The 27,748-nt window shown below is 38.9% G+C and overlaps 1 protein-coding gene across 1 annotated transcript; it reads right to left on the reverse strand.

Annotated features, from left to right (window-relative positions):
* On the reverse strand, positions 1-27,523 carry PITRM1 (pitrilysin metallopeptidase 1). The gene is made up of 27 exons (XM_051612935.1): positions 27,443-27,523; positions 26,936-27,038; positions 25,997-26,103; positions 24,888-25,039; positions 24,347-24,461; positions 24,143-24,239; positions 23,595-23,755; positions 22,036-22,162; positions 21,246-21,334; positions 20,544-20,672; positions 18,770-18,883; positions 18,245-18,341; positions 14,884-15,018; positions 12,816-12,954; positions 11,588-11,704; positions 10,280-10,412; positions 9,546-9,666; positions 8,683-8,759; positions 8,205-8,370; positions 7,985-8,085; positions 6,966-7,086; positions 6,109-6,180; positions 4,683-4,795; positions 4,015-4,140; positions 2,622-2,767; positions 1,053-1,155; positions 1-471 (listed from the first exon to the last, which is right to left on the reverse strand). Exons 1-27 carry the CDS (start codon positions 27,487-27,489, stop codon positions 378-380), a joined length of 3,102 nt encoding a protein of 1,033 aa, XP_051468895.1. The 5' UTR covers positions 27,490-27,523; the 3' UTR covers positions 1-377.
* Between the last annotated feature and the right edge of the window lie 225 nt (positions 27,524-27,748).

The raw sequence follows: 27,748 nt of genomic DNA on the forward strand, positions 1-27,748 counted from the left end.
TAAGAGACATAGTTTTTATATATCCAACAGCAAACATGATTTCAAACAGACACCACTTATATAGAGTTTTACATATACAAAAATATTTAATTTATATAGTATTCATATGTGATTGGAGGAGTGAGTCTTCAGTAAAATATTATGGTTTGTCTTTGCCATAAGAGCAAATCATTCTTGCCCTCAAATACTGTATGGTTAGAAAATTTATCACACAGTTATTTCAGTAAGGACAGCTTTTAACCAGTTTGTTGGACACTTAAAAGCAGCAATGAACATTTTAAGTTGCATTATAGCACAGTTAGAAGTTATGACAAAAACCCTAATTATAGTCACACAACGTGGCTTGTTTTGTATTAACTTGAAAGTTCAGCAGCAATTCATCGTTTGACCCATGAGGGATCTTTGGTGATATCTGCATTTTCTGGGCCAAGCACAGCTTGACCACGAGTGCTCTTCCCAACTGCAAGATACCTGCAAGAAACAAACAAATGAGAAGCTGCTGCATTCAGTTATCTGTAACTGCTATATAGGTTAAAAATATTCCCATTTCAGGAAGAAGTGCTGTTTGGTAAATGCCCATTGTTTGCTCTTACAGCATCTTAAATTTACAGTGGTTTTTCCCCAGTCACCACAAGACAAGTCTTTCAAGGCACAGCCCTAACTAGCCTATCTCCTTAGCCTTGTCTGCTTCAAGTAAGGGAATTCTTGTATGAAGGCTAAAGCAATACAATGTTTTAAGTCTAGAAGAACCAGCTCATATGGCCAGGAGCTAATGTCTGAGTGTACTCTTCAGACAGTTTTTGGACTCTTCAAAAGTGAAATGATCTCCCCCAAACTCAGAATGTAAGAGGGAGTTATGTCTGCTAAAATGCAGTAAGATTTAATTAACATCTCTCTTTCTGGGTTACAAAAGCAAATAGTGAAAGTAGTATGAATGACCTAGGGAAGAAATCCAAAAACTATTACAGTAACTTTCACAAACTGTTTTCCTCTTCAAATTAGGTATTTGTCCTATTTTTCCAGTAAACATTTTAAGTTGAGCACAGACGTACCTGTTTGATACATCAATCAGGTTATCACTGTTGACAGCAAAAAGCTGTTCTCTGTGTGACTGCTTCATTTCATCTGATATCCCGTATAAGAAATGATCCATTCCTAGGAAACAAAACCAAAACTCACGTACTGCATTGATGTCCTGGAATCTCAGTTACTACTAAGTGCACAAACTAGTGCAATTTGAGACAATTACATGTGCTGGAAGGGAATGACAGAGACTACTGTTAGGCCATTGTTCTAAGACAGTAACTAACTGTAAGTCAAATGTCCAAGGTTAGAATTGAGTAAATTAATTTTCTGAGGTAGTAAGAGTTTTCTATTTGGGAAAAGAAGACCATTTGGAAAGTGATTTATTTTGTCAAAAATCTAACTGCAATGGTGGTCCAGAACACACAACACCCAACATGATTAATCCTGGAGTCTCAGTACTTCCTAAAAAAGTTTTAGCTAACTGGATTTCATGAAGCTTCTATTTTTATTGTAGTTTATAACAACAAAATCTTAACATTTGCTATGAGTTGTAATACACATATAAGACAAAGGTTTGATCACCTTTTTTGTGAGACACAGAGATCTGCAAACAAATGTGTTAGTGCTTTTGTTGGAATACTTGCCTACATTTCAATAGTCATGTTAAAACTAGTATTATAGGTCTGGACAACCAGAGAACTCCAAAATAACAACAGAAAAGCTTTTTGTCATGGAAGTAACTGCAAGGGGAGGGGAAGAAATGGCTTGGGAGGACATTTGTCAACTAGACCAACCACTCTGACCACAGCAGGGCTGACTTCAAAGTTACATAAGGTTGCTCATGTCCTTATGCAGGGCACAATGATCAAAGTAACAGTAATGTGAAGGGACGGGGATTTCTGCAACAGCTTCCAGGACCATTGAACAATGTTCTTCTCTTCAGTGTTTCACTAAATTTGCCACAGCTCCATTAACATGCATGTTCAAATATCAAATGATCTCACAAATACCAACAGTCAATATGCATGCTTTTCACTCTCAATGGCAACCAAAATTGATTTCTTTTTTTATTTGCCCAGACTAAAACCAAGTTCTATCAGCTCCAAGTCAGCTTAATGTAAAATTTTGTTTAGTAAGTTAGTGTTAATACAAGTACATACTGAAATAATGGTAATATTAACCTAATGATTCATTTACGTATACAAAAGGAATATATGCTAACTTGGCAAGTTTTGGATTGAAATTAAGATGAGAATGGAGGAAGGGAAAACTGAGCAAACTGAAAAGATGTGAAGAGACTACCAAGGCAGTTATTTAAAGAGGATAACACCCTGTACCATAGCAGACAGACTTTTACGCTTTAACTTCTTCAAAAAAAAGGACATCCTACAGGTTAGAGGCATTCGTAAGCAGTACGTGTACTTGTGTCAGGAACACAGAAATTTACCTTTTCATTGGAACTACAATGGGCTCACATCTGCCAAGGACAAGTATTACCATATGATACCGTTGAGCAAACTATTTTCTTCCCTTTAAACTTAATTAAAAAAAAAAAATTAACTACTGGCAGTGTTGGAAGGCTGATGAGAATATACCTTTATCTGAAGGAGCTACTGGTGCATCTACAGCAGCAAATACTGCTAGCTTAGCTTCATCAATATCTTCTTGTGTGAATTCTCCAGATTTGGCCCACTCGACAGCTTTCTCAAATGTTTTCAAGGTGGATAATGAATTCGGGTCTCTTATAAGAAAAAAAAAAAAGTACAATTAATTAATTCAGTCTTATGAAATTAAATGCTGTAATTGCTTTCTCCTCATTTCATTCACAGTTTATTATGTGTCATACATAGACGGGCATTAAACCAAATGATAAACTCAATCTTGGTTTGCCAAAAGAGGTTTTGGGTTTTGTGTTGTTTTTTTTGGTTTGTGGTGGGTTTTTTTTTCAGTAGAAAGAAGTGTTACAAATGAGGCACATTTGGAGTTTTGGATACACAAGTCCAGCAAGTTCAGTTACCTTAAAGTAGTTTCAAGGCAATGTGCAGAGAATGGGTATTCATGGCAACAGCACCATTTACGATACACTATCAACGTCTGCAAGAGCTTAGTAAGCTTAACTGCCATTAAATACCAGCAGTGCTACTTATGATAATACGCCCTATCTTCTCCAAGTTGCTTTTCCCACTACACCTGTTTTTGCTCTCTGTAAAACAGGTGCAACAGGTTAACAGCTACTGAAATACTAAGCAGAACAAGTCCTACCACGTTGAAGCTTCACAGGGAGACAAGGCTGCTCAAATCTTACCTAGGAATCCCAACCAAGGACTCTCACACTACCTTTAGTCTAGGAAAATGATCTAAGCCACGAGTCCAGCCATATGACACTTTTAGCAGGGATTATAGCTAGTCTTTAATAACTTGAGTTCAAATTTAATCTGAAAGTGCTTTAGTAAGAACAATGCCAGGTAACTGTTCTGGATAGGCAAAAAAGAGGAAAAGAAAAAAAAAGGAAAGAAAAGGAAAAAAAAAGGCAATTTCAGCTCATCACCAGCAATGCTTTCTGCTGAGTATCTGATGATTCCACCCAGTCACTGAACAACCTTAGGCAATAACATGATTCTACTTCCTTGTCTAAAATTTAGAATAGCCTTTTTTAGAGCCTCCTAAATCCAGAGAGAAATAAATTAAAGCCAGTTTTACACAAATCTGGTCCTGTACAGTAAACAGCTGAGTACAAAGACAAATTGGTTGCTACCAGCAGAGGTAAAGTCAGGCTTTCCCAAGGACAGCAAGGAAAGGTTTATCAACAAATGCACCTAATTCAAACTAATCTGAACATCATCATCAGTGAATCACTTTCTTGTGATTCAACATGCTTTCTATTTCACTTGATCTTGAAAGAGCTACAACTAAGTAAAAAAAAGATAAGCTTAAGTGCAGTCAGTGATCCCTTCAGACATGAACAGGAAAGAATGAACCCACTACTACCTGTAGGAGTAGAAAGTGAATATGCCATTGTGACTGAGTTTAGCACCTCCACCATAAGCCCCTCCTTTCTCTCTGATTTCCCTATGCAGGAATTTAGCTGTCATCAACCGTGCAAGAATTCGAAGGCTGCAATGAGAGAAATATAAACAGCAAAGATGATAAATAAACTAGACAACAGTAATATTCTCAACTTTAGTGGAAATTCATAAAGATCCCCATTTGCAACACACTGCTTCTTGTAATCTACAACAGTAACAATACTCAATACTTGATAATAGCTGAATAGATGTAACATCATTAAAAGAGTGGCACTGCTTTGGAAAATTCTTTGACTATTTCTATTAATTTCACTGTAATGAAATCCAAAAGCAACCTCCTAAACTTTGCTAAATGCAGTAGGACTATCAAGTCAGACACATCCACATAGACAGGGCTGTTTATTTAGAAGTTAGGAGTTAGCAGCCCCTCATTACTTAATGTCAACATTTACTGGAACAGGGAATTTCTGGACATGGCCATGCAAAAGTTGTTCCATAAAGATTTTGTGACAAATGCACTGCAAAGTATTTTCTACTGACACTCCATTTTCTGAAGTCAGCTTAAGATTTTCCCTTTTATTTTGTGCTATACAACATACACAGGAGGTCCCTGCTGAACCTATTTCCCACCTTGCATAGTCTGCAGCTGTGTAGGGAACTGTTCGAATGCATTCCCCAATATAGTTCACTGGGAAGGGAAGTACAAAATGGGTCTTCATCTGGCATGGTTTGAAAGTAGGATCCTAAGAGAAAAATGCATTATTGTCACAGTTTGCAGATAAGACAATTTATCCATTTGAGAACTCTGGCTTTTTTGAGAACTATAAATTTCTGCCAAACACACAGATACAGGCATGCTAAAAGCTGTCACTTCCCCTGCACTGCTGTCACTAACATTTTGCTTGTGCCTGCAAACCAGTATGCAGAATGGCCTTGGGAAACTTAAAATACAGGGACACTGCATGCACACCAGCTTCTCAACTGTGCAGGCCTTGTACTATTAGCAAAGAGTTTTGCTCAACATGCTCCCCCTGCCATGTCTTTAACTGAAACAAGCGTTCATAACTCTGTTTTTATTTCCACTTAGAAATTACATGGTCATTACATACATCATACTTCAGTCCATCTACTCAAGTTTAGATATGAAAACGCTTTCAGAAATGGAAACTCAGAAAAACAGAAACTTTTTAGGAACAGCAGTAGCTCTATGAATTTCTGCTAAAACATCCCCTGCAATAAATTCAATTCTTCTTTACAACCCCATTTGAAAACTTCCAGTCCCCTTCACGTCTCTAGGCCTCTGATGCATGTGGGTCTTCGACCCTTTCACAAATACCCCTGCTTGTGTGCTTACTTAAGCATGATCAGAGCCTTAAATACCTCCATAGTAGCTTCTATAATGCCCATTTCAATGCTCCCAAGCCTTTCTTAACTTCAGAGACCCACTCCCCACCCCCTCACACGTCTCTGGTTGGTTGGGCCAGGCACAGCAGCATATACATTGCTGGTCAGCAAGGAAAAATGTGGGCTGAGCTCTCACTGCCTTCTTATCAAAGGAGAGATCAAGGCATGCTAAACTGTTCTTCTCTCCTGTGGCCAAATAGATTTTCATTTTTACTTAACTGTCACTGATGCTCTTCTGTCAAGTGTCATTCATATTCAGAATAATTCAGGGAGGAGAGGAAGGAAAGGAAGGGGTTAACTAGGAGTGACACCAAACAAGTCTGGTTCTGAAAGAAACCAGGTTAAACATAAATCAAGCATCACTTAGAAGAGACAGCACCAGTGAGTATTCGCCTGCATGCATAGCTGTGGAGTTAGCTGAATCATCTTCAGGCCAGAACCAAAGGGTAGGTAACAAAGAGGATGACAGGGAAGGATGAAGTTTGATGGTTGGTTTAAAGGACCAATACAGTCAGAGGGTAGAAATGGAAGGGCACATTAGGTTTCAGTGGTGTGCCTCTAAATAGTAAGTGAATCTGTAACAGCTTAAGATGGACATTAATATCAGTAACAGCCCTATAATACCCACGTCCCCAAGCAATAATGTACTTACATTAACAAGTTTCCTTGTGATCTGCATACCAGTAAGCATTTCATTTCCCATAGGTTTGACTTCTGAAGATTTCTACAAGAGACCCAAGCCCTCATATTAAAAGACTTAACTACGTAGACCAAGAATAACACAAGTGCAACCCTTACCACTCAAACCTCTTTCAAACTATCATCAGACTATGTCTTCACAAATACAAGCAAACTACTTGGTTACTTCTTTGTATTTGAATTTTTAAGCAAATCCCAAATGAACTTCCTTTCAAGAGTAATTTGGCACTGAAAGACACCAAGACAGAGATTAAATGAGGCCCGGAAAGTTTCAGACTACAATTTCCCTCAAGGGTGGGGAACTGGGAGCTTATTCCAGTCTCATCAGAAATTAAGACAGATACAGATATTGACAGAGCAGATCCTTTGTCAACTCCATTGAGCTAACCCCATTTTGTGCCAAATGTCCTGAACACCCAGATAATGAAATAAATTTTTACACAACTGAGAAATTGCATGTTATGCCCTATTTCCTTTGGCTAACATTTCAAGTAAAGCTCAGCTGAAAAAGAAATTAGTTTTATGCAAAAGAGAAAGGAAGATTTCATTTTCCACAATCCCACGCAAAAGCACTAACCTCAGGGTAAGGCTTGACAGCTGATCTACAGGATTACTATTGCCTACTCTACTGAGACAGCCTCTGTGGAAACACACACAGCTTATGATAGAGCTGACCCTTGCAAATTTCTTCAGACATCTTTGTATGGACACCGTACCACAATTATCTTCTCCTGATTGCACAGTGGTCCTTACACAAGATCCGAGTGAGCTGTATTTGATGCCCTAGTCACAAATGAAGTGATTTCTTACCTCAATCACATGGGGACGAACAGGTTTTCTCTCTTTCTTACTTCTACCTATGCCTTTTATAAACTTCTCTACTTCTTTAGATGCTTCTTCTATCTGTTGAGGTGCTGCATTCACTGAACATCTGTTAAAATACATAAAGCTTTTCAATATGTTGCTGTGTTTTTGCACCATTTTCTATTAAATCATCAGAATATTAGATCTGTGGTCACTGACAATCACTTACACAGAAATAAACAAAACACAACCCAGCGTTTGATATACCACAAAAAAAAGTCACAGTCCACTGGCTTTGCTTTTGCTTGCCCAAAAATACCTTCAGAGTTAAACTTTAGCAGTAGCTGTCAAACCACTTCTGTGCACAGGACAGACTTCATCAATTTTGAAAGATGAAGAAACTAACGTCCACTAAATTCTCTCTTTAAAGGGAGAGCCAGCATGGTTTTGAAACAGTATTTATTTTCGTAATTGTATTGATCATTTTATGCTTTGTAAAAAAAATGTACAACTTATGTCACTTCAAATGGATTTATTTTTGGAATTTTTTGAATACATTGTCTGACAACAAATACCTCAAAGTGCCCCCTTACTTTTTCCAATATATGCATAAAGCAGATTTCAGAATGTCACAGTCTTTCTTTTAGGAGAAAAAAAGTCCAAACCAAACTGGATTCTCCTGTTACAATACAATATAACAGTATTTGTCTAATGGGCACCTTTAAGAAAGAAAAAAGGCAGATTTCTGATATTTCTGAAAAAATCCACAGGCCATTTATACACTTTAGTACAACAGTTATATATGATGTTTGCTGTAAGCTTCTGTTAAAAAATTAGCAGAATAAGCTACAGCCACCACTTTGTAAGGTAGGAGAATTTAAACATATCATTTTTGTAGTTCTTTTTGACACATCTCTCATTTCCCAAAACCCCAGTACTCCATGAAGCACACCAAGATATACTCATTTACAAGCCATGGCCTTTCTTTAACCAAAATCCCACTTCTCTTTTTAGCTAGAACTCACCTGATGTTGTCACTATTTAATAAATACTTCTTAATCCGTGGTAGTTTGCGTAGTATTGGTTTAATATCAGACATCTCTGCTATTCTCTTCATCAATTTCACCTGTGGGGGAAAGGCAGAAATTATAGATAAGGCAGACAGAAAGGACTGGCAAAAAACAAGGACTGCAATTGCAGAGTTGATATTCTGGGCCTCGCTGAAGGATGCCATTAACTTTTCACCTGATCCATTCCACTGAACATTTCCTGCAGTTCTCCAGAAGGTGTAAGGTTTTTGCTGGCTCTAATAGAGGCATATAAATGCCCACAATCTGGAATCCCATTTGACAGCTCCTGGGCAGTCTTTTTAACCAGCACTCTGAAATGTTCTTCCTCCTCAAATCGGGGGCTGAAAAAGAGTAAAAGCAGGTCTGTAGGTCTCATGCAAAAGCACACCAAGGGAACGTATAATACTAAATCATTCATCATCCCAAATTCTCTAGTAAGCTTTTAGACTGTTGGTTCTCCATTTAATCCAGTATAAAGTCATGCAAAAGATGGAATACTTAAGTTTAGAAACTGAAGGTCATTCAAACAGTTACAAAAAGAAATCCTGAAGTAGGATCTCTAAGAAGAAAATGGTTGGAGGAAAAGGGAAAAAAAAGAATCCCACAATACATGCAAAACCACAAAAAACCAAATGGAACCAAATGTACTGTACTTGTTAAATATTTCACTCCATAAATGCATCATGTCTGGAAGATTTCTATCCAAGCATAGGGATGAAAAGAGCACACCCTAAAGGAAAACAGAAAAACAAAACAAAAAAAAAACCTCTTCACACAAGTCAACCAAAGCAATGGCCTGAGAAATGCACAATAACTTTTATGAAAGTGATGCAATGATGCCCATCTAATGCTACACATTACAAGATCAGAGCAGAAATGGCATGTCATTGCTCTTTACACAAAGCAAGCCTGTTGATTCCTCCTTCTCAACAGCAAGTAGCAATTCAGAAATAGAATTACTTATTTTTCAAATGAGTTACAAATGAAACTGTTCTCAAAATGCACTTTTCTGCAAAGGAGTCTCCCTAATTCAACTCCAGGATCCACGGGGAGCAAACCACACCAGCAGGCCCAAGCAAGCCTGAAAATATCTTAAAGAGAATATTGCTAGGACTGCTATGACCAGTACTAAGATCTAATAATCTTGCAAACATTCTGTGTTTCTGCACCACATGGACAGTGACACACAAATCTTCACAGCAATCTGTATGTGTAACACTATACCACTCTGTCCTCTACCCTCCGTTTCCAAAATCTTTTGCAGCACTCAAAAATATGGTGACAGATGCTAGTGAAGTATTGCCTCAAAATGGAAATTCACACAAACTTCCCTTAGAAAAAAATACTAAGGCACTGTAACAGTCAAATTTATATCTTACACAAAAAGGCACGAGTCCTTTTACACACAAAGTTTTAAATGTACATTAGCTGACTCTCTACCTGGAAGCCTTGACTGACCCTGAACTACAGAATTGTTACTGCAAGTGTAACATCTTAAAGTTAGTGATTAATTTACCTGTTCATACACATCCAGGTGTGAATCATCTGGAATTATATGTGGGCTGACAGACATCCCACCTGTTTTTAACTCTATATGCTGGGCTTGTTCCCTGTAATCAAGGGCTCCACATCCCATCCTGCAAAAAACGATGCAGATTTATTTCCATTTTCAGTGTACCCCAAAACCACGATCCATATGCCATTTGCAAAGGACATTATTTAGGCCAATACTAATTTAGAAACTAAACAATCTGAGGCATTAACAAGCAAACATATTTCACACCTTATGAAAAAAAAGATTTAAATTCAAGTATCCTGTCGATTCAAGGTGGTGTATTAAAAAGTACGCTTTATGTACAAGGTTGCTACCAACATCCACATGGAACTACAGTAATAACAACATATATTCTCTTATCACCAACAAAAAGAACAAATCACTCCCAGCCCAGGTGACTTATTCTACTTTGATTTCTTCTAGGCTACTTTTCATTTGTATCAATTTTCCAATCTGTTCAGGAAACCTTCATATTGACACTAGGGGAACAAGACAATACAGAGAACAGAGAAGAAGGGGAAAGGAGCTGACAACTCAGCGGAGAAGAGGGAAGACAACTATTTCTGCAGGTCACCAGGTTATCAGCATTTCCTTGCTTTAATAAGAACAGCAGTTGAAGATACTAAAAGCAGTATCATTTCAGTAAGCTGAATTACATCATATTGCTTTAGCTTCTGAGAAAGTAAACCTCTCACTTTGTAATGACATTGCAGAAGAGTGGCACGTATGGCTTGAGCTCTTCGGGAAGCGTGTTCAAGCTGGAAACAGCTCTGAAATAAACCACCCCATTGGTTGGCTGAGCACAGTACTGGACAGGAATTTCATCAGCTAGGGATAAAAAAAACAAAAGTAAAGATTAACCAACAGCTTTCTACTTAAAAATGTATCATTTCTACTATATACATAAAAGCAAAACAATTTCTTACAAGAACTTCATATTAAGAGATTGTTTTTTTTTGTTGGCACTTCAGTGCAACGTGCAAAATTTAAACAAAAGGTGGTTCTGAATGCTGGACTGAAGGGTCTTCATTGTTTCTGTCTATGGTAAGATAATGGATTCCTGGACAATCTGAGGAGAGAATTCTGTTGGCAGAGGCCACATTTTGGAGGCAACATTCAAATAAAAGAATGGTAATTTGTTTCTGAACAACTCCAAGTTTTTCTCCCTTATTTTTTGCCTTCACACCTCAAAAGTTGATGAAAGCCAGTTTTCCCACACTGTCCATACTCTTCCAAGTTAGGGCCATGGAATATACAAATTGAAATTTTCACAAAACCAGATCATTTTAGTATAAAAATTATACAGTATTTAACACTTGCTAGTAACTTTTGCAGGAAAGTGTCTGTTAGAAATATATTACAGAGCAGTATTACCTGCAAGATTTTGACAGAACTGTAACAAAACTGGGACTAAAATTTCTTGTCTCCTATCAATCCATGGGGTAGCCACTGGCAAAGCAGGGAGAAACTTGCACTGAACTTATGAGGAATTACAGTTGGTTTTTTTCCCCATTGCCTGTGAACATCATATTCAGTAAAAAATGGGTAGGGAAGGAGAGCAGTAAGGAAGGTTCAGTGCACAAGCTGCCAGCAGTGCTGCACCCAGGATAAGTCCTTGGAAAGTGGGGAGATTGCTCCAGATCAGTGAAGCATACCATGCCAAGATCCCTCTGACTGCAGGGCAGGGCAAGCAGTGAGCATGCACAGGGCAGGAAGGTCACAGAAGCAGCACTACTGCCTGTCCCGTGGGAAGGGCAGGTGGTTGATTTGAGCTGAGAACAGCCCCACATTGCCCCTCAGAGGGGATGGTTAGAAGCATCTGCAGATCCACTGCAACCGTCTACTGCAGAGGCAATGCACTAGAGGAAAGACAGTGTAATGCGACTATGGACAACAAGTACATATGCTTTGTAGAGAGAAAAAAAAGGGCAACAGCTGGGCAAGCAGCTAGATAACAATCCAACAAGTTGCTATTTTGAGGATGGAACAGTGGTTACACCAACCTGTAAGTGTTGTCTCCAGTACAGTGAACGGGATCTTGGGCTCAATGTCAGATACTTTAAGAGCTGGGAGACAAGAGGTATCCTGTGGGTTGCTTTGAAGAGCAATTAATTCCAGACCTAGTAAGGAGAGCAGAATACCAGCTTGTCATTTTTAGCTTTTAGGGAAAAGTGCTGTTGAAACCTACTGAGGTGATGCAGATCAGAAAAACACAAGTTTAAAATTTAGAATTTTCTGTCAACGGTTCTTTCAAATATTTTAAGGAAACAAATCCTGCAGATCACCATGCTGCAACAGCAAACAGAACACTGTATGACTGTAAATTCTCCTTCCAATCCCCCTTCACATTCTGTTTACAAAAACATGTAATTTAAACCCTGAAGTAGTCACAACTGCCAGCACATCCTGCCACCCAGCTCTGCGAACATCTACCCAGTCAACCCAGATCTTGCAGGTGAGAAGCTTCCTTCTAACCCAATTCCCTGAGCTCTTACTCCAAGTGCTCTGTCAGTACACTGATGCAGCTAAATTGTTGTATTTAATATTACACTTCAGCCTCTTTCAGATTCTATACAGTCTCCTCTAAGTGCTCCCTAATTCATCTCTGTAAGTAGAAAATCTCATCTGATTTTCTGCTCCCCTACCCTCCACATAGTACCAAAGCTTCAGAAGATTGCCACCTTTTTGAAGGATTTTTGTGACTTGATCACTCTTTTCACAAAATTAGATGATTGACCAAGGTTTCCAAGTTTAACTTATTACACAGAATAAGTTAAAGGCAGCATTATTTATTTTTTGTTGGAGTTTTAAGTTGAAAAGAAATGCTATTACAAAATAGTTTTATAGAAGCATGGAGCCAATGTGATAAACAAACAGCTTCAAGGTAAATGGTGGAATTAATCTTTTACTCAGCTCAAGTTAACATGGGAAAAAATAAGTAGATCGATATTTTAAAACCATTTCCGTTCTTCTGCCCTACTGGAGACATCGATCATTCTATTCTTGAGTGTTAAAACTAATGGAATATACCAATCATACATTGTAGCGCAAATGATATGGTGCATAGCCCCATAATGCAGACACACAAGCTTCCAACAAAAAAACCCCACCTATTTCAGAGCAAATGCTGGAGAGTGCTTGAAAATTTAAGATACTCTACAGAACATAAGCTAAAAAACTGGCTGCATTTTTAGCAGTTACCCAAATAAAAATATGAAAAATCATTATAACCTTTTTCAAAGATTTTGGTTTTTTCTTCTTCAGAAAGAGCATTGACCTTTTTTTCCAGCTTTTCTGCTTCCATTTTTGCTTGCTTATCATGGTAATCTTCCTCTGGACTCATTGACAGAGTCAACCTATGCGGATTATCCTGCAGAAATATATCCCATAACAAAGCATTATTAACTTTAAAGGCAACTTCGTCTTGTTTTGCCTCACATTACAGATTCATCAACAGTAGACAAAAAAGCCTGCATCATTTGGCTTGCATATTCTAAAAAATATCACAAAGAGACAATTCAAACTTCACTTCATGAAGAACAGTCTGCTGCAGGGGTGGGGAAGAAAAGGAGCTTACTACAAGAATAAGCATGAACAACTTTCTGTGAAAGTTTAGTAGTCAGAATCTCTTAACAGTACTCATTAGTTTAATTAAATCAAGGTTGAACAACTGTACTTAAGGGTACAGAGCAGCATACCACAGGTTTTATCTGGAGAATGTTTTAAGATGTGCAATCTGGTTAAATGCAGGAGGGTTTCATTAAACACCTCTTTCAACCTGTCCAAGCTTGAGTGCATAGAGATCCCATATGATGTAATACGTACATGCCTTGTCCTGCTCAGAAATGCTTTACACTAGTCTTTCTGCCAGAGATCTCTATGCATTATGCAAGTGTCACAACTGCTGTTGAATTTATCTTTGTTTATACTAGACTGTGGAATTTTAATAACAAAGTTACTCAAGCAGTTTCAACTTTATATAAACTAGAATACTATTCAAAAAATAGTGATCTCAAAAATTGCCCATTTCAAAGTAGGAGTCAAGCAGCAACATCTGTCACTGACAGACACTGCCAATAACTGGGGACAATGTAATCAGATTCTGTTTTATGAGAGTATCTCACTCATACTTATGTGGAAAAACTATGGAAACCTGATAGACTAGAGCTGAAAAGAGCAATGAAAAATTAATCAGGCACAGTAAAATGGACAGGATGAACAGAATTCCCTCTGTTGCTTCTAGCCTTCCTGCTTTATTGAGCTCCAGGCACAATGTACAACAGTGCATATTCTTCTGATATAAGAACCCCCAACTATTCTCACCACTTCCTACTGAATCATGTTTTAGCCTTAGCCCCCTCAGCAGAACTACATAGGAAAGGGCATGTGCAAAAATACTGCACCCATATTTCTTCCCTGCAAAAAGCCTAAACCTTAACAGCTTCCTACTACACCCAGACAATAATAATGCTTTTAGGAAAAAAAGACTTCAACTTATGTCACTGTCTCTTGTTGCATTTCAGTAAATGAGAACCAGCATTTACTCACTATTAAATCAGGCTGGCAGTTACCTATAATAGATCTGCCCTTCAACACTACTTAAAGAATTTGATGCGAAAACAAAAACCCACCACCAAGACAAACACACACACAAAAAAAACCTAAAAAAATCAAACCAAAACCACAACATGTTTGCATGGCTATCACTGGATTTTTTTTCTGGCACCAGCTAATTTGGGGCTTCATAACTATTCAATGTTATAATACCTTTACTGTTTTTAATTCTTCGACAACTCCAGTAAGGAGCGAGGCAAACCAAAAAAAAAGCAAAAAGCAATTAGCACTGACAGCAAAATTCAGACAGCAGTTCAGTAGACATGAGGAGCACCAGAACAATCCTACTTATAATTAAAGTCTTTTCAGGGAAAAAGATCAATCTTGCTATCCAATACTAAGGAACACATAACTAGGCCTGTAATTCTCTGTTCACATCTGAGCTTCTCATTAGGAAACATCCATGTGCCCTTCTATAGCATCAGGAAGCACAGTTTAGCAAAACATTAGCATTTTATCAGTGTTCTAATATATGTGTTTCCAAATGTCCAACTCCACAATTGTTCTCATTTTGAAAAGTTTTCACTTCAGCCATTTAAAGTTAACATGCTTCATTCAAAAGTGATGATATTCATCTACATCTAAAAGCAGGATGATTATAAAAGATTAGCCTTGAGTTTAATTTTAAATACAGAATTGTATTCTAAAAATCAATACTGCAGATTTTTGCCACAGGTTTTCCTACCTTAAAATAAGTTTTAACTTTTTCCTGCAGAAATGTGGGATTTTCTTTAAGACACTGCCTGAACCGAGAGACTTTATCTGCAATCTTCAGAAGTTCCACTGGATCCCCATCTTGATTCCAGCAGGAAGCTATATACTGAATGGGAAAGAATCATTAGGTAAGCAGGTCTATCCACTTTCATTTCTATAACTGACGGCATCTGTGTTCTAAAGCCACCTATTATTTATATTTGAATAGCACACATATAATGAGCAGTTCTAATACATCTGGAGCGCAAAAAACCCTGAAATCTTTGTTCAGATTAAAAGACTCTGCCATCACTATCTGTCCCCTGCTCTCCCTATTCTCTCATTTTATCATACCAAACCATCTTTTTTTTTTTTCATAGATGTATATATGTTATATATCTAATCTGCAAATCTATTGTAATACTCTTTACTTCCTCCCATTTAAAAATAAAAGAAATCATTGTTCAGCCCAAAAACGAAAGAAAAATGTAACAAGTGGTAGAGACAAAGTAGTACCTAAATATTACAGTCTGTCCATTTATTGTAGCAGGTGAGATGATTTACAATAAGCTAACTCAAACATGTAACACAGATGGAACTTTGGAGAAAGAACATACTAAATAACCAGAAATATTCCCAGGATATTTCTTTTGGAAGGATTTTTATTCTGGTTTCATTCTCTAGTTTGAGACTATTGTTTGCTTGAGTCACTACTGAAAGTTCTTCAAATACACCACAGGGCAAGAGATCAAAACCTTTTTCATTCCTACTCTGTGTGAATGGGGGAAAAAAAGAAACAAAGTAAAAGAAAAATCCCAAGATATTTGAAAGAAAAAGCCCTTAAAAGCATAGTGAGATGTGGGTCAGAAGAAAACTCATTGGTTGAAATAAAGGCAGTTTAACAGGTAAAGCAGAAGCTGCATGAAAGCAGAACAAAGTAAGGAATTCATTCACTGCTTCCATTAGCAGGCAAGTGCCCGACCAGTTCCAGGAAAGCAGGGCTCTATCACTTATAATGGTGACTTGCCACCACTCTTTCTGGTGACATTCTACAATGGAGGGACTGCATTGGTGTGTAAGAGAAGAGAAACTGATGCCATCTACCTTGACTTCTGTAAGACCCTTACAACATCCTTGTGGCTAAATTGGAGAGACACCATTTGATCGATGGACTCTTTGATGGATAAGGAATTGGCTGGATGGCAGCATGCAAACAGTTGCATTTGATGGCTCAACATCCAGAGATCAGTAACAAGTGGTATCTGTCCCTCAGGGGTCTGAATTGGGACCAATACTGTTCAATACTTTTAATAATGATGTAGTAGGATTGAGTGCATGCTCAGTAAGATTGCAGATAACACCAAGCTAAGTGGTGCAGTTGATACACATGAGGGAAGGGATGTCATCCAACCTTGACAGGCTTGATGAATGGACCCCACATGAACCTCATGAAGTTTAACAAGGTCAAGTGCAAGATCCTGCACCTGGGCTGGGGCAATGAACAGTAATCAGTACAAGTTTAGCGAGGAGTGACTTAAAAGCCTCTGCACAGAGAAGGGCTTTGGGGAGACTGGTAGATGAAGAATTGGATATAAGGCCACAATGTGCACTCGCAGCCCAGAATGCTAATCTTACCATGGGCTGCATACCAAGTGTGGCCAGCACGTTGAAGGAAGTGATTCTTACTCTCATGAGACCCCACTTGGAGTCAGGATCCCACAGTACAGATATTGACCTGCTGGAGTGAGTCCAGAGAAGGGATGCAAAAACGATCAGGAGACTAGAATGCCCTTCCTATGAAGAAAGGCTGAGGGAACAGGGGTTGTTCAGCCTGGAAAAGAGAAGGTTTCAGGGAGACCTTTCAAGATATAAACAGGGCTTATAAGGCAGAGAGAGACAGAGACTTTTTACTGAGACCTGTATTGATGAGAAAAGGGCAATGGTTTTAAACTGACAGAGATGTAGATTAGGTATAAGAAAGAAATTCCTTACAACAAGGGTGGTGAGAAACTGGAACAAGTTGCCCACATAAGTTCTAGATGCTCCATCATTAGAAGTGTTCAAAGTAAGGCTCGACAGGGCTTTGAGTAACTTGATATAGTGAAAGATGGCTCTACCCATGGCAGAGGTTGGATCTAGATGATCTTTCAAGGTCCCTTCCAAACCATTCTACGATCCTATGATGACATTAGTTATAACTAGGTCTCTTTCAGGCTCTTTTCAAGGTCATTTTCTAAAACGTGACCTCAGGGAAATGAACTGCAATATAACCCTCGTATATGGGAGTACTAACACCAAATGCTATATGACTGACTTATAAATGCAAGAACTGTTTAAAAACTTTGTGTTCCAAAATTAAGTCCTAACAGTTTAACCAACTTCAAGACTTAAGAACATTGAACGATTGAGTATATGAGTGAATATTTCATCAGAATTAGTCATACAACCTGAAGATGTACTAGAAAGTACTGGCTATCAAACTCTGCCACATTTTTATAGATCCTACTATGAAACATGACAAGCAATTAAATATCCAGTTTGTCTGCTTCACTGAATGGCAATCTGATTTGAAACAGCTCTTGGTTGTGCTCTTCCATTTAGAAGTCGTATGTTAACTTAGGGCTCTGCTTCTTTATCTAACTTTGTATGTCAAAGGAATGAATGCCTGTTCATGCTGACAAAGACAAAACACTTGAGAGACAAGGAAGTTTAAGAGCTGCTAAGCAACTCCAGAACACTGGAGAATGGGCAGCAGCAGGAGGCTCCAGATTTTCAAACCGACTGCTAACACTGCAGCTAACTTCTTCCCAAATTTACAACTTGCAGAATTCCCAAATATCACATTCTGCTGTGGAACATGTTTTCTGTAACAGCTTTGTATTACAATTTTTATACAGCTTTGGTATCAAAATCTGAAGCCAAGAATTTAATTAGTGTGCATTTTTGCCTGTGAATCTTAAAGCAGTACAACCCTAAATTCCAAAGAAAAATATGGTCCTTCTATTTGATTTTTAAACATGCATAGGCATCTGGCCAAAATATACAGTTCCAAGAGTCCGTATGGCATTTCTCTCTTACAGAAGCAATTAGTGCTACTGCAATCAAAACTACAATCCAGGCAAAGACAACAGGCTCACTGAATGATTAAGTCATACAGCATGGAGTCCAGTGATTGTTTGAAAGCTACTGAAAAGAAGGAAGAAAGATACACACGGGATGACAAAGGAAAAGCCCTTAAGTGAAAAGTTTTACATATCAAGAGCCTACAAAATGAACCCATATTCCATGAAGACACAGTCTTATCCTTATCCACCCCTAAAAAACACCACAAAGAGGCACACATACAGACTTACAGATGTTAGGGCAAGTCCAAAACTTGTAGACTGATGCTTCAGCTGGATTTCAATTTTGTGAAGTAGAGCTTCAATCCTATTTTCCTCAAATCCTTTCCTTTGGGAAAAGGTGATGAGAGAAGGAAATCATACCCATTAACACATCACTTTAAGGGAAGTTACAAAAACGAATTATATCATGGATAAAGGAAGCATTACAACATAATATCTTCCCCATTGAATTAAAATTGATACAAAATAACATAATCATGCTGTGTCATTTAGTGAAATTGCACTAATATCAATAAACTCCTGAAGGTCATGATGATGAATATGCTACAATAGAGGAAGTAGCAGATGTGAGTTTCAAGTGGATTGAACATTATTATTGCTTCTTTGGTGGATTTATTTTAATACAGTTAATTTTTAAAGGCACGTTATTATACATATGCCTGTATTATTATATGCCTATATGCTATTAATGTCTAATTGTAAAAGACCACATGAAAAAACTAACAGTATTCTCAAAAATGTAGCATTACTTACGCAATAACTTCATCCACTGTTCTAGCAATTATCTGTTTCACAGTATCAATGTCTCTTTCAGCAATACCCTGTAGACCCACACTGAAATAAGCTTCTCTTGTTGTGCCATTAAACCTAGAATAAAACATATTTAGCTCACTGACAAGTATCAGAACTTCAGCATTAAACTTGCCGGTAAAGGCAGAAGGGGAATATACCCATTATTTCCACAAACATACACAAAGGATTCTATAAGCTTGATAGAAAGAAAAATTATTACCAAAGAGGCAAGAAATGGAACTTAAAAGCATTTTTTTGTTTAATTTCAGTAGTATTGGCCACTGTTACATATAGCATATGACATTAGAGAGAGAAGGATAATAACAGAAAAAAAGCTGATCTTTTCTGTTTATCTTCCCATTCATCTGTAGGTACTTTCATGTAAAGAAATCTCTTTTTTTAAGATGAAAATTTTATCTGCCTGTAACACCAAACACACACATTCTATTTAAGCTGGTGAGTGGAAAGTTACTTTTAAATGTATTCATTTAAAGCAGTACTTTTAAAGTAAGCAGTGAAGATGAAGTGTACCACGTTTGTGGCAATTTTCAATAGTTCTTTTTTTAAAAAAAAGTAAAGATAATTTTGTTCAAGCTGTCAGACAGGGTTAGTTGTAATAGGTCACCTTTAGAGAGAAAAATTGACACAGAAATACAGAACCCCTAGCAGTTCAAACCAAAGCCAACAAACATAAAGCAATAGGTGTTAATCTACTTAAAACGTCCATTATTCCATATCTAAAACCAACACACAGAATTCAATGGCAGACTCAGGTGTTGAATTCTGGAATACTGATCTCTGGACTCGAAGTTATTCTAGATTGAGTCATCATCACAGTCATTAAGGCAAATTGAAGCTAGATTTAATGTATGATTCAACACCATATTAACACAGTCAACCCAGAAAAGGCTCAGCAGACAAAACATACATCATCCAAATCACTACTTCAGTGTAAGCATCAATCAATCATAGGATCAATCACAGAATAGTCTGGGTTGGAAGGGATCCTAAAGACCACCTAGTTCCAAGCCCTCTGTCCTGGACAGGGACACCTCCCACTAGATCAGGTTGCTCAGAGCTCCATCAAACCTGCCCTCGAACACTTCCAGGGATGAGGCTTCCACAGCTTTCCTGGGCAACATGTTCCAGTGTCTCACCACCACATAGATGAGTACACTAAGGTTTCCCTCTTAAACATCTAAGACAGTCAGTGGAGACAAAGGCATGATTTTTGTCATTCTCAGGCCTAAAATCAGTTCAATAAAACATACCCTGGAAGCATCTGCTTAATTGCAAAAAAGCACATTTGTGCCAAACCTACTTACTACTAAATCACAGAGTTAAATAAGAAAAACAAAGGTAACAGTGCAGAGAAGGGCTAGCAAACTCTTCTGAGTAATACTAATTCTAAGAGGCCAAGATGAAAACCCAGGTAAATTAAGACACTGAAGGTATACCATGTTTCTATCCACCCATTTTTCATGTTGATAAGTTTTACACAGCACAACTTTGTTTAAACTAACATAGCCTAGATTGAATTATTTTGACCAACCAAAACTTACACCTGAGAATGTTTTATAGTTCATCAGTAGAAACTCTGAAGATATATCAATGTTAAAATAAGATTATTTTGGTATAAACTGCCTGTATGAGAGATGACTTCTCACAACTTAGCAGTGGCTTCTAATTTTTCTAATATTGCTTATAGGGATGAAATGTAAACTGCAACACTTACCCAACATCAGGAGAAAAATCTGTACCAACACCAGACTCAATTAAGGCTTTGTAAAAAGGAGAATTTGGCCCATCAACCAACAGTGAGGACAACAGGCTTAAAGTGAACGTTTCAAAAGTGTCTGTAATACTGAAAAAAAAAAAAAAAAGAATAGTTCTTAAAAAAACATCAAGATATAAATACGTGATACCTAACATAACTGAGTTCATTCTAGAAGAATTACTGCTACCAGACAGTGCAGAGGGGGCAAGGGAGAAATAACTGCCAGTTAAGAACACTGCACCAAACCTTAGGGAACTAAGAGAGTTCTGGGTCTTCCTTATAATTAGCAGTAAAGTTAAATTAGGCTGCAAGGGTAGATAAAGTCAGCAGTAGAGTCACTCAGAAAAGCTTGCACAGGGTAGGAAACTGAAATACAGGAAGCCAGCATCCCAAAAGTCTAATCCATGGAACAGGTGTAATCAGTTGTAAGGTAACAGCTGATTTTCCTTATGTCTACCTGGTAAAGGAAAAGACATGACAAATTCTGCTTAGTACTTAAACTTCCATTCCCTAAAGGAGGCTTTGTGTAGCTTTTCCCATGGCACTATTTGACTTAAAGACAACGCTTAGGAAGAGTGACTGGGGGACATGAGATACACCTGTGTCTTGCCTGAAGTTCTAAAACAAGCCTTGGATTCAGAATTTCACTTATACACTTACTCTGTCAACAAGTAGCTGACACTGACAGTTGTCTGCTTGGAAGGATCAGCAGCAAATGAGTCTAAGCCACACGTTACACTGTGCTCTCTCTGTAAAGTATAATAAATAAGTTGGATGTTGACTGAACTCAGAAGAGAAGTTACAAATAAAAAAAAATTACTGCTTCCATCTTCATAGCATCTTCCTTCCAAAGATCTCATAGTTTTACAAATACTCACAGATAAGTTTAATATATATAAGTAAATACATAAACACAGGATGTAATGAAAAATATGAGATGTATCTCCGTTTTTACAAGTGGAAAAACAGAGGAACTGACAGAGAAAACCTGGCCATAATTAACTCTCCGAGCTGAATTTCATAGAAATGCTTGAGCTTCTGCACAAGCCAGGAAGGGAAGCTGGGGGCTTGTGGGAGGAGAGGGTTGGAGAATGAAAAAAAGTTATTTTTGGCACCAATGCTTGGAAGTTTAGAGGGCACATTTCTTGACACTTAAGTATCAGTATTTGTGTAAGTAGTTCCAAGTGCTTTCCAATAAATAATGCTTCAATGCTCCAAATGCAGAGGGACTTGAAAACTGGAAATAATAAACAACTGCATGCCATCACTACACTACTGAAACTCCCAAGTAAGTGTACTTTTTCCCTCATTTCAATAAGAAATAAAAATACTTCTCCTTTACACACACTTCCAAACAAAACTCTAGCAGGCTGAATTAAAATATTAATATGTTATATTAAATCTCTGCTATTTCAAGATTGGATGTGCACCATTTCATTTTTTTACTTACAGGCTTATCCCAGAGTTTCTGCTTTGGGATGTCAGTATTTGATTCAATTCTTCCAAATTTTATCAGTGCTTCCTCATGTATTTGTTTCAAATGTTGCTCCAAAGGAAAATTACCATAAGTGAAAAACCTGCATTTCAAATTAAAATATTGGGATTAATCATCAGTTTTCACATGAAATTTACAATAACAGCTTTTACAATATTCTGAATTTCATGCAATTTCCAGTGGTTCAGTGACATCTAAAAGGGAATGTGCTTTGCAAGGCCCCTACGTTGAAGGCCTACAAGTTTGACATATACATAAACCCCTTGGATCTGCTTTATCTTCTTCTGGCTCACAAAAAATATAATTTGTTAAGCTGCAGCAATATACAGTGTTCCAAGAAAAAAAAATATTAGTAATGGAACCTAGAATCCCAGTGGTCTAAGTTTCAGAAGACAAAATTCCCATGATCCTTACATAGAACATATAAAATATGACGTTCTCAACTGATCTACATATCACAGCTGGATTCCGAGGGTCAGTCTACCAAAGCACATTCTCATACCTACAAGAAACATTGCTGACTTCCACTGGATCAAATATGAGGACAAGGTAGGTCTCAGGTAAATGTTATTCCCCGATTAAAATCTAAACTCAGGTACAACAGAATACTTGAGATAATGAGAAATACAAAGGATGATAAATTCACTATCATGACATGAGTTGACATTCCATAAATTAATTAATCAGACTAACAGATTGACTACAAAATCTGTTTACAAGGACCAATGATACTGCAGATTTTCCTGCACATCACCTTCAAATTCTGAAGCAAGCTGACTTTTAGCTTAAAGACCTTATCAGTAATAACAGAATTAATATCTGACTCAAGTGGACATCCATTTTTTACCATAGAATCATACAATGTTTTGGGTTGGAACCTTAAATATCACCTAGTTCCACCTCCCTGCACAGGCAGGAACACCTTCCACTAGACCAGGTTGCTCAAAGCCTCAGCCAATCAGGCCCTGAACACTTTCAGGGACGGGACATCCAGGACTTCCCTGAGCAACCTGATAGAACCTGATACAGTAACACGTGATTCAGGAGCAAATAAACAGCCATTCATGTGTAACTTCTTTTTACAGTTTTTAATCTGTGTTGACTTCAGGGAGGGTAGGAACCTCTTGACTCATCTGCATTACACCTGTATCTTAACTCCCTAATAATAGCTACCAAATATTTATTAGTATGCTGCACTTCCCCCCAATCCATATGAGTTCAAGGTGAATCTTCTGTCAACAAAAATCCCCAAAACAAACTCCCATAATCAAGCAGGCAGATGCTCAAAAATCAGCTATCTCCCTTTCAGTAGCCCCACCTTCAATTCACTTCTCTTTCTAGAGCCAATTCCTTGCTTCAATGCTGTCTTGGCTGGTGGACGGCATTGTTTACCTGTAGTTGCTGGCTATACATACGGAAACACTGTATCTCACTTTTTCCCCCCCTTACAAAAACTTGAAACAGAGTGCAAACTCACAATATAACCTAATGAATTAGTCAGAAATTTCAGGTACCTGGAATTGCTTGGATGATAATGGGTGGCATGGAACTGTTTAAGTTGCTCCCATGTAAGATCAGGAATACATAAAGGATCTCCACCAGATACTACACCATATGTGTGATCAGGAAGGATTTTATTCTGCAGGTGCTGTGCAAATATCCTCTCATTATCTGTCTTAAGAGGAAAACGTCACATTTCAGCAAATTCAAAAACACGTTTTAAAAATAAAAGGTGCTCAATAAGATCTCAGAGCTCTATCTTACATAAGAGGTCCTCCCCACATAAGCATTTTGTTCTATAGTTTCATGTTTTTGGATAAAACTAGCCACATTGTCATGTCAATTTAAAAGAAATCCATTAGCAAGGTGCTTTTTTATATGTAGACAAATTATCAACAAGCTAATTTTAAGAATAACTATGTAACATATTATTGACTTTGATGACAACTTCAGTTTCACAAAGGAGGAACAGAAATCACTGGTGCAATAATGCCACTGATAATCTGCAGCTTAAGCCACTTCACCCCATATCAGATCTCAAAAAAAAATTCACAAAACTTACAAATGCTCCTTTCATTTCATTAAAAACAACTCCTTTGAAGACTAGAGGTGTCTGAGGATCAGCTGGGTTCTCATGTTCTAACCTCCAACCTTCTTGCCTGAAAAAACAAATAATGGGAAGCGTGGGGAGGTTCAGGGTTTTGGTTTTGCTTTATTTTGCTTTTTAATTTAAGGTTTGCATAATCGTAACCTGTTTACATCTTACCAGAAATCTAGCTGACGCAAACACGGAAAGAAAGCTGCATCCAAGTACACTGACAGGAGATTCTGAAAATCCTTGGGATTTTGTGTTGAGAATGGATAGAGCGTGTAATCACTAGCTGCATATAAATAAACATTAAAAGATCTGAAATTTAGGAAGTCTGAGATGCATCTTGCCTTCATTTATATTTAAATCTTTCATATCTATAAATAACTAGGAGAAGAAACATGGATGACATTTTTGCTGAGGAATACACAAATTCAATACTGTAATTATTTTACCATGAAAACTCTGCTTTTGCAATATATGTAAATAATTACATGCATTGTTGTACACGATACAGATCCAGCTCTACTGGGACTTTGTAACAGCCAAATTAACAAGATCTATTTTGTTGCCCTGCTTTGTTAGTTTTTTTAAATTCTCACTCACAACTTTCACACTTAATAATAATGGATCTCCAAAGGGAAATTAAGCTGACAAAACAGCTCTATTGCAATAAAATCTCATGCATTTTAAGTGGTATTATTTACTTTGAGCTCACCTGTGAATGCATTCATGAACGTGGACAGTGATCTGTTTAACATTTTAAAGAAAGGATCTCTGCAAGGATACTTTTGAGAGCCACACAATACAGTGTGCTCAAGGATATGTGGGACCCCAGTGCTGTCCAATGGAGTGGTTCGGAATTGTACACTGCAAGAGAGAGAACACAGAGAGGAACACTGCTATGTGTGATGAGGAGTCCACTAACCTCTATCTGCAGCTCAGATGTATGGGTACAATATCACTGTCTAGTAACTAACAGCAAAGAGTAACTGACAACTGACACTAACACAGCACACAGCAGGATCCAGAGTTAGTGAGTTCTTAAGACTCTTGAGTGCTCAGCCACATCTTCTAGAGGGTGTACAACCTCTGCATTTCTATTTCTGGAGGTGGAACAAAAGTTTTCAGCACATATCTAATCACATTTCTTTTTTAGCCAGAAGGCTCAGAAAAAACTTAATGGGAGGTTGCAGTTTAAAGAATTTTTTACATCTTGGAACTACAAGGCAATTTATCAGAAAGCCCAGTTTTCGGCTCACCAATACAGAAGAGATGACAATAAAGTTGTAGTTTAGGGGAGAGCCACAAAAATGGGCAGAGGCTGGAGCACATGCCTTGTGAAAAGAGGCTGAGGAAATGTGGCTTCTTTAGCCTGGAAAAGGAAAGGCACAAGCAGAATCACTAGCTGCCTCCCAAAACCTACAAGGAGGTTATGATGAAGACAGGTTCTTGGTGTAGATATACATGGTGGAAGAAAAAGAGGCAATGTTCATAAACTGAAGCAAAGGTGGTTCCAACTTGATATTAGAGAGAGAGGGGGGGGGAAAAAAAAAAAAAGCACCATACAGACAGTTAAACATCAGGAAGAGGTTGCAGAATATGCATATTTGGAATTTTTCAACTGGATAAATGTCTAAGGAACCTTATCTGAATTAAGTGCTGACCCTGTTTTGAGCAGCAGACTAAAAGACAGACCTCATGGCACCTGTACCAACCTGAAAATCTCTCAGTCCCACAAAAGAAGCACTACAGTCTTTGTTATCACAGCAAAATCCACACAGTGATGCTGACATGGAATGTCCTATACAGGTATTAATGTTTTACCTGAACAGATTATTGGAGTCCTCCCGAGCCACATGTAAATATCTGGCTCCTGTACTATCATGACTAAGTTTCACTGCAGTCAGAAACAGCTCAGGAACAGCTGTCACCTGCATTGGAAGAAAACATCTGTGTTACAGTGCGATAATAACTACATCAAATAAATCATGGATGATAGAGCAATGATCAGTTTGTTGATGCTGTATGTAGTACTGCTATATACAGTACTAAATAAATTATTTCTTCCTAATTTTTTTTGGGAAAAAAAAAGTACACAAATGAAAATAAAGGTAAAAAAAACAATTACAAGACACTATAACCAAAGAACTATGCTCTTCTAGTATAGATGTTAAAACTGGAACACTTCAATCAGAAATACAAAGGAAATGCATGTAATCGAATATCGGTGATGCGGGCAGCAAAAGAAAAATCAAGGAACCCAGTTCTACCACTAGCTCTGTCACTAACAAAACATTTTTTGCAAATTACCTTTACTTTCTGCTTCAGCTTTTTCCTTAAAAAAAGTAAAAAGATATTCCACATAATAGTTCCACTGCAGGTTCCTAATAACGGTATTAAAAGCAGATTAGGAGATAAAATATTACTTGAACGTCTTTCATAAAACAGCACACAGTGAAGTTATCTGTCAGGACTTTTCGAAAAGACCACACTGAACGCTTGGCACCTGCAGCAGACACACAAGGTGTGCTATTTACTCTAGAAGAGTCATCTCCCCATATGAAGGTGTTAACGTTACCCAAAGAAGTTCGTTACAGAGGAATAAATACAGATAACTACTGTACAATTTTTAAACTTATGATCCAAAGCCTCTGTGGAAAATATTTAGCGTGTAGGCTCCTGGCTTCACTTAGGCACCTTCCAACCAGGGGAAAACATATCTACATAAACACAGAGGAAAGAGGAGCGAAAGGGGATGCTCACCTGCTCTACAGTGAACCCATGGATGTGCTCGCCTACCCTGTACTGCAGCGCTCTCTCATTAGCGGACACGCTCTTCCACCTCCACGACTTCTGACTCAAAGACCTGAAATAACACTTCTCTTTCAACAACAGCAACGAACGAGGCACCGTCCCTCACCCCGCGCTGGGGGACAGCGAAGGAGGGGGCCGAGGAGCACGCAGCCGCCCAGCCACGCTTCCCGCCGGCCTCCACAGCGAGGAGCTGCCCTTGGGGAGCGCGGACCCCCCGCCAGGCCGTGCGGGGCCTTCCGGTCTCCGTCAGGGACAGGGCACGGCGCTCCCCGCCCTTCGGCTGGGCGCGAAGGAGCCGGCTGCGGCGCGGAGCCCGCCCAGGCCTGCGGCGGGGCCCGGGTCAGCGGAGGGCGGGCCGCGCCCCCGGCCGAGCGCCGGCAGCGGGGCCGGACAGGGCGAGAGAGAGAACTGGCGGGGCCCCCCGCCCGCTCCCCCGAGCTCCCTCCCCATCCTCACCGGCCACGGCTCAGCAGCCCCCCGGCCGCCCGGTAGCGGCTCCACATGGCTCGGCGCCTGGGCAGCGGGATGGGCCTCTCAGCCCGGCAGGCGCAGGCGCCGCGCTCCCCGCCCGCATTGGCGGCGGCGGGAGGCTCCGCCCGCTCGGCCTGCGGGCCCGGCCCGCGCGGCGGCGGCCGAGCCGGGCGGTGGGAAGGGGCGGGATCGCCCCGGGGTGCTCCGGGCTGAGCGGCTGCGGCGGAGCCCCGCTGCCCCGCTGCTGGGCGGGGAGGGCTCGTCCCAGGGCAGGGAGAGGTCTTGGGGGCG

This window comes from Apus apus, chromosome 2 (assembly GCF_020740795.1).
Source record: "Apus apus isolate bApuApu2 chromosome 2, bApuApu2.pri.cur, whole genome shotgun sequence".
Classification (NCBI taxonomy): Eukaryota; Metazoa; Chordata; class Aves; order Apodiformes; family Apodidae; genus Apus; species Apus apus.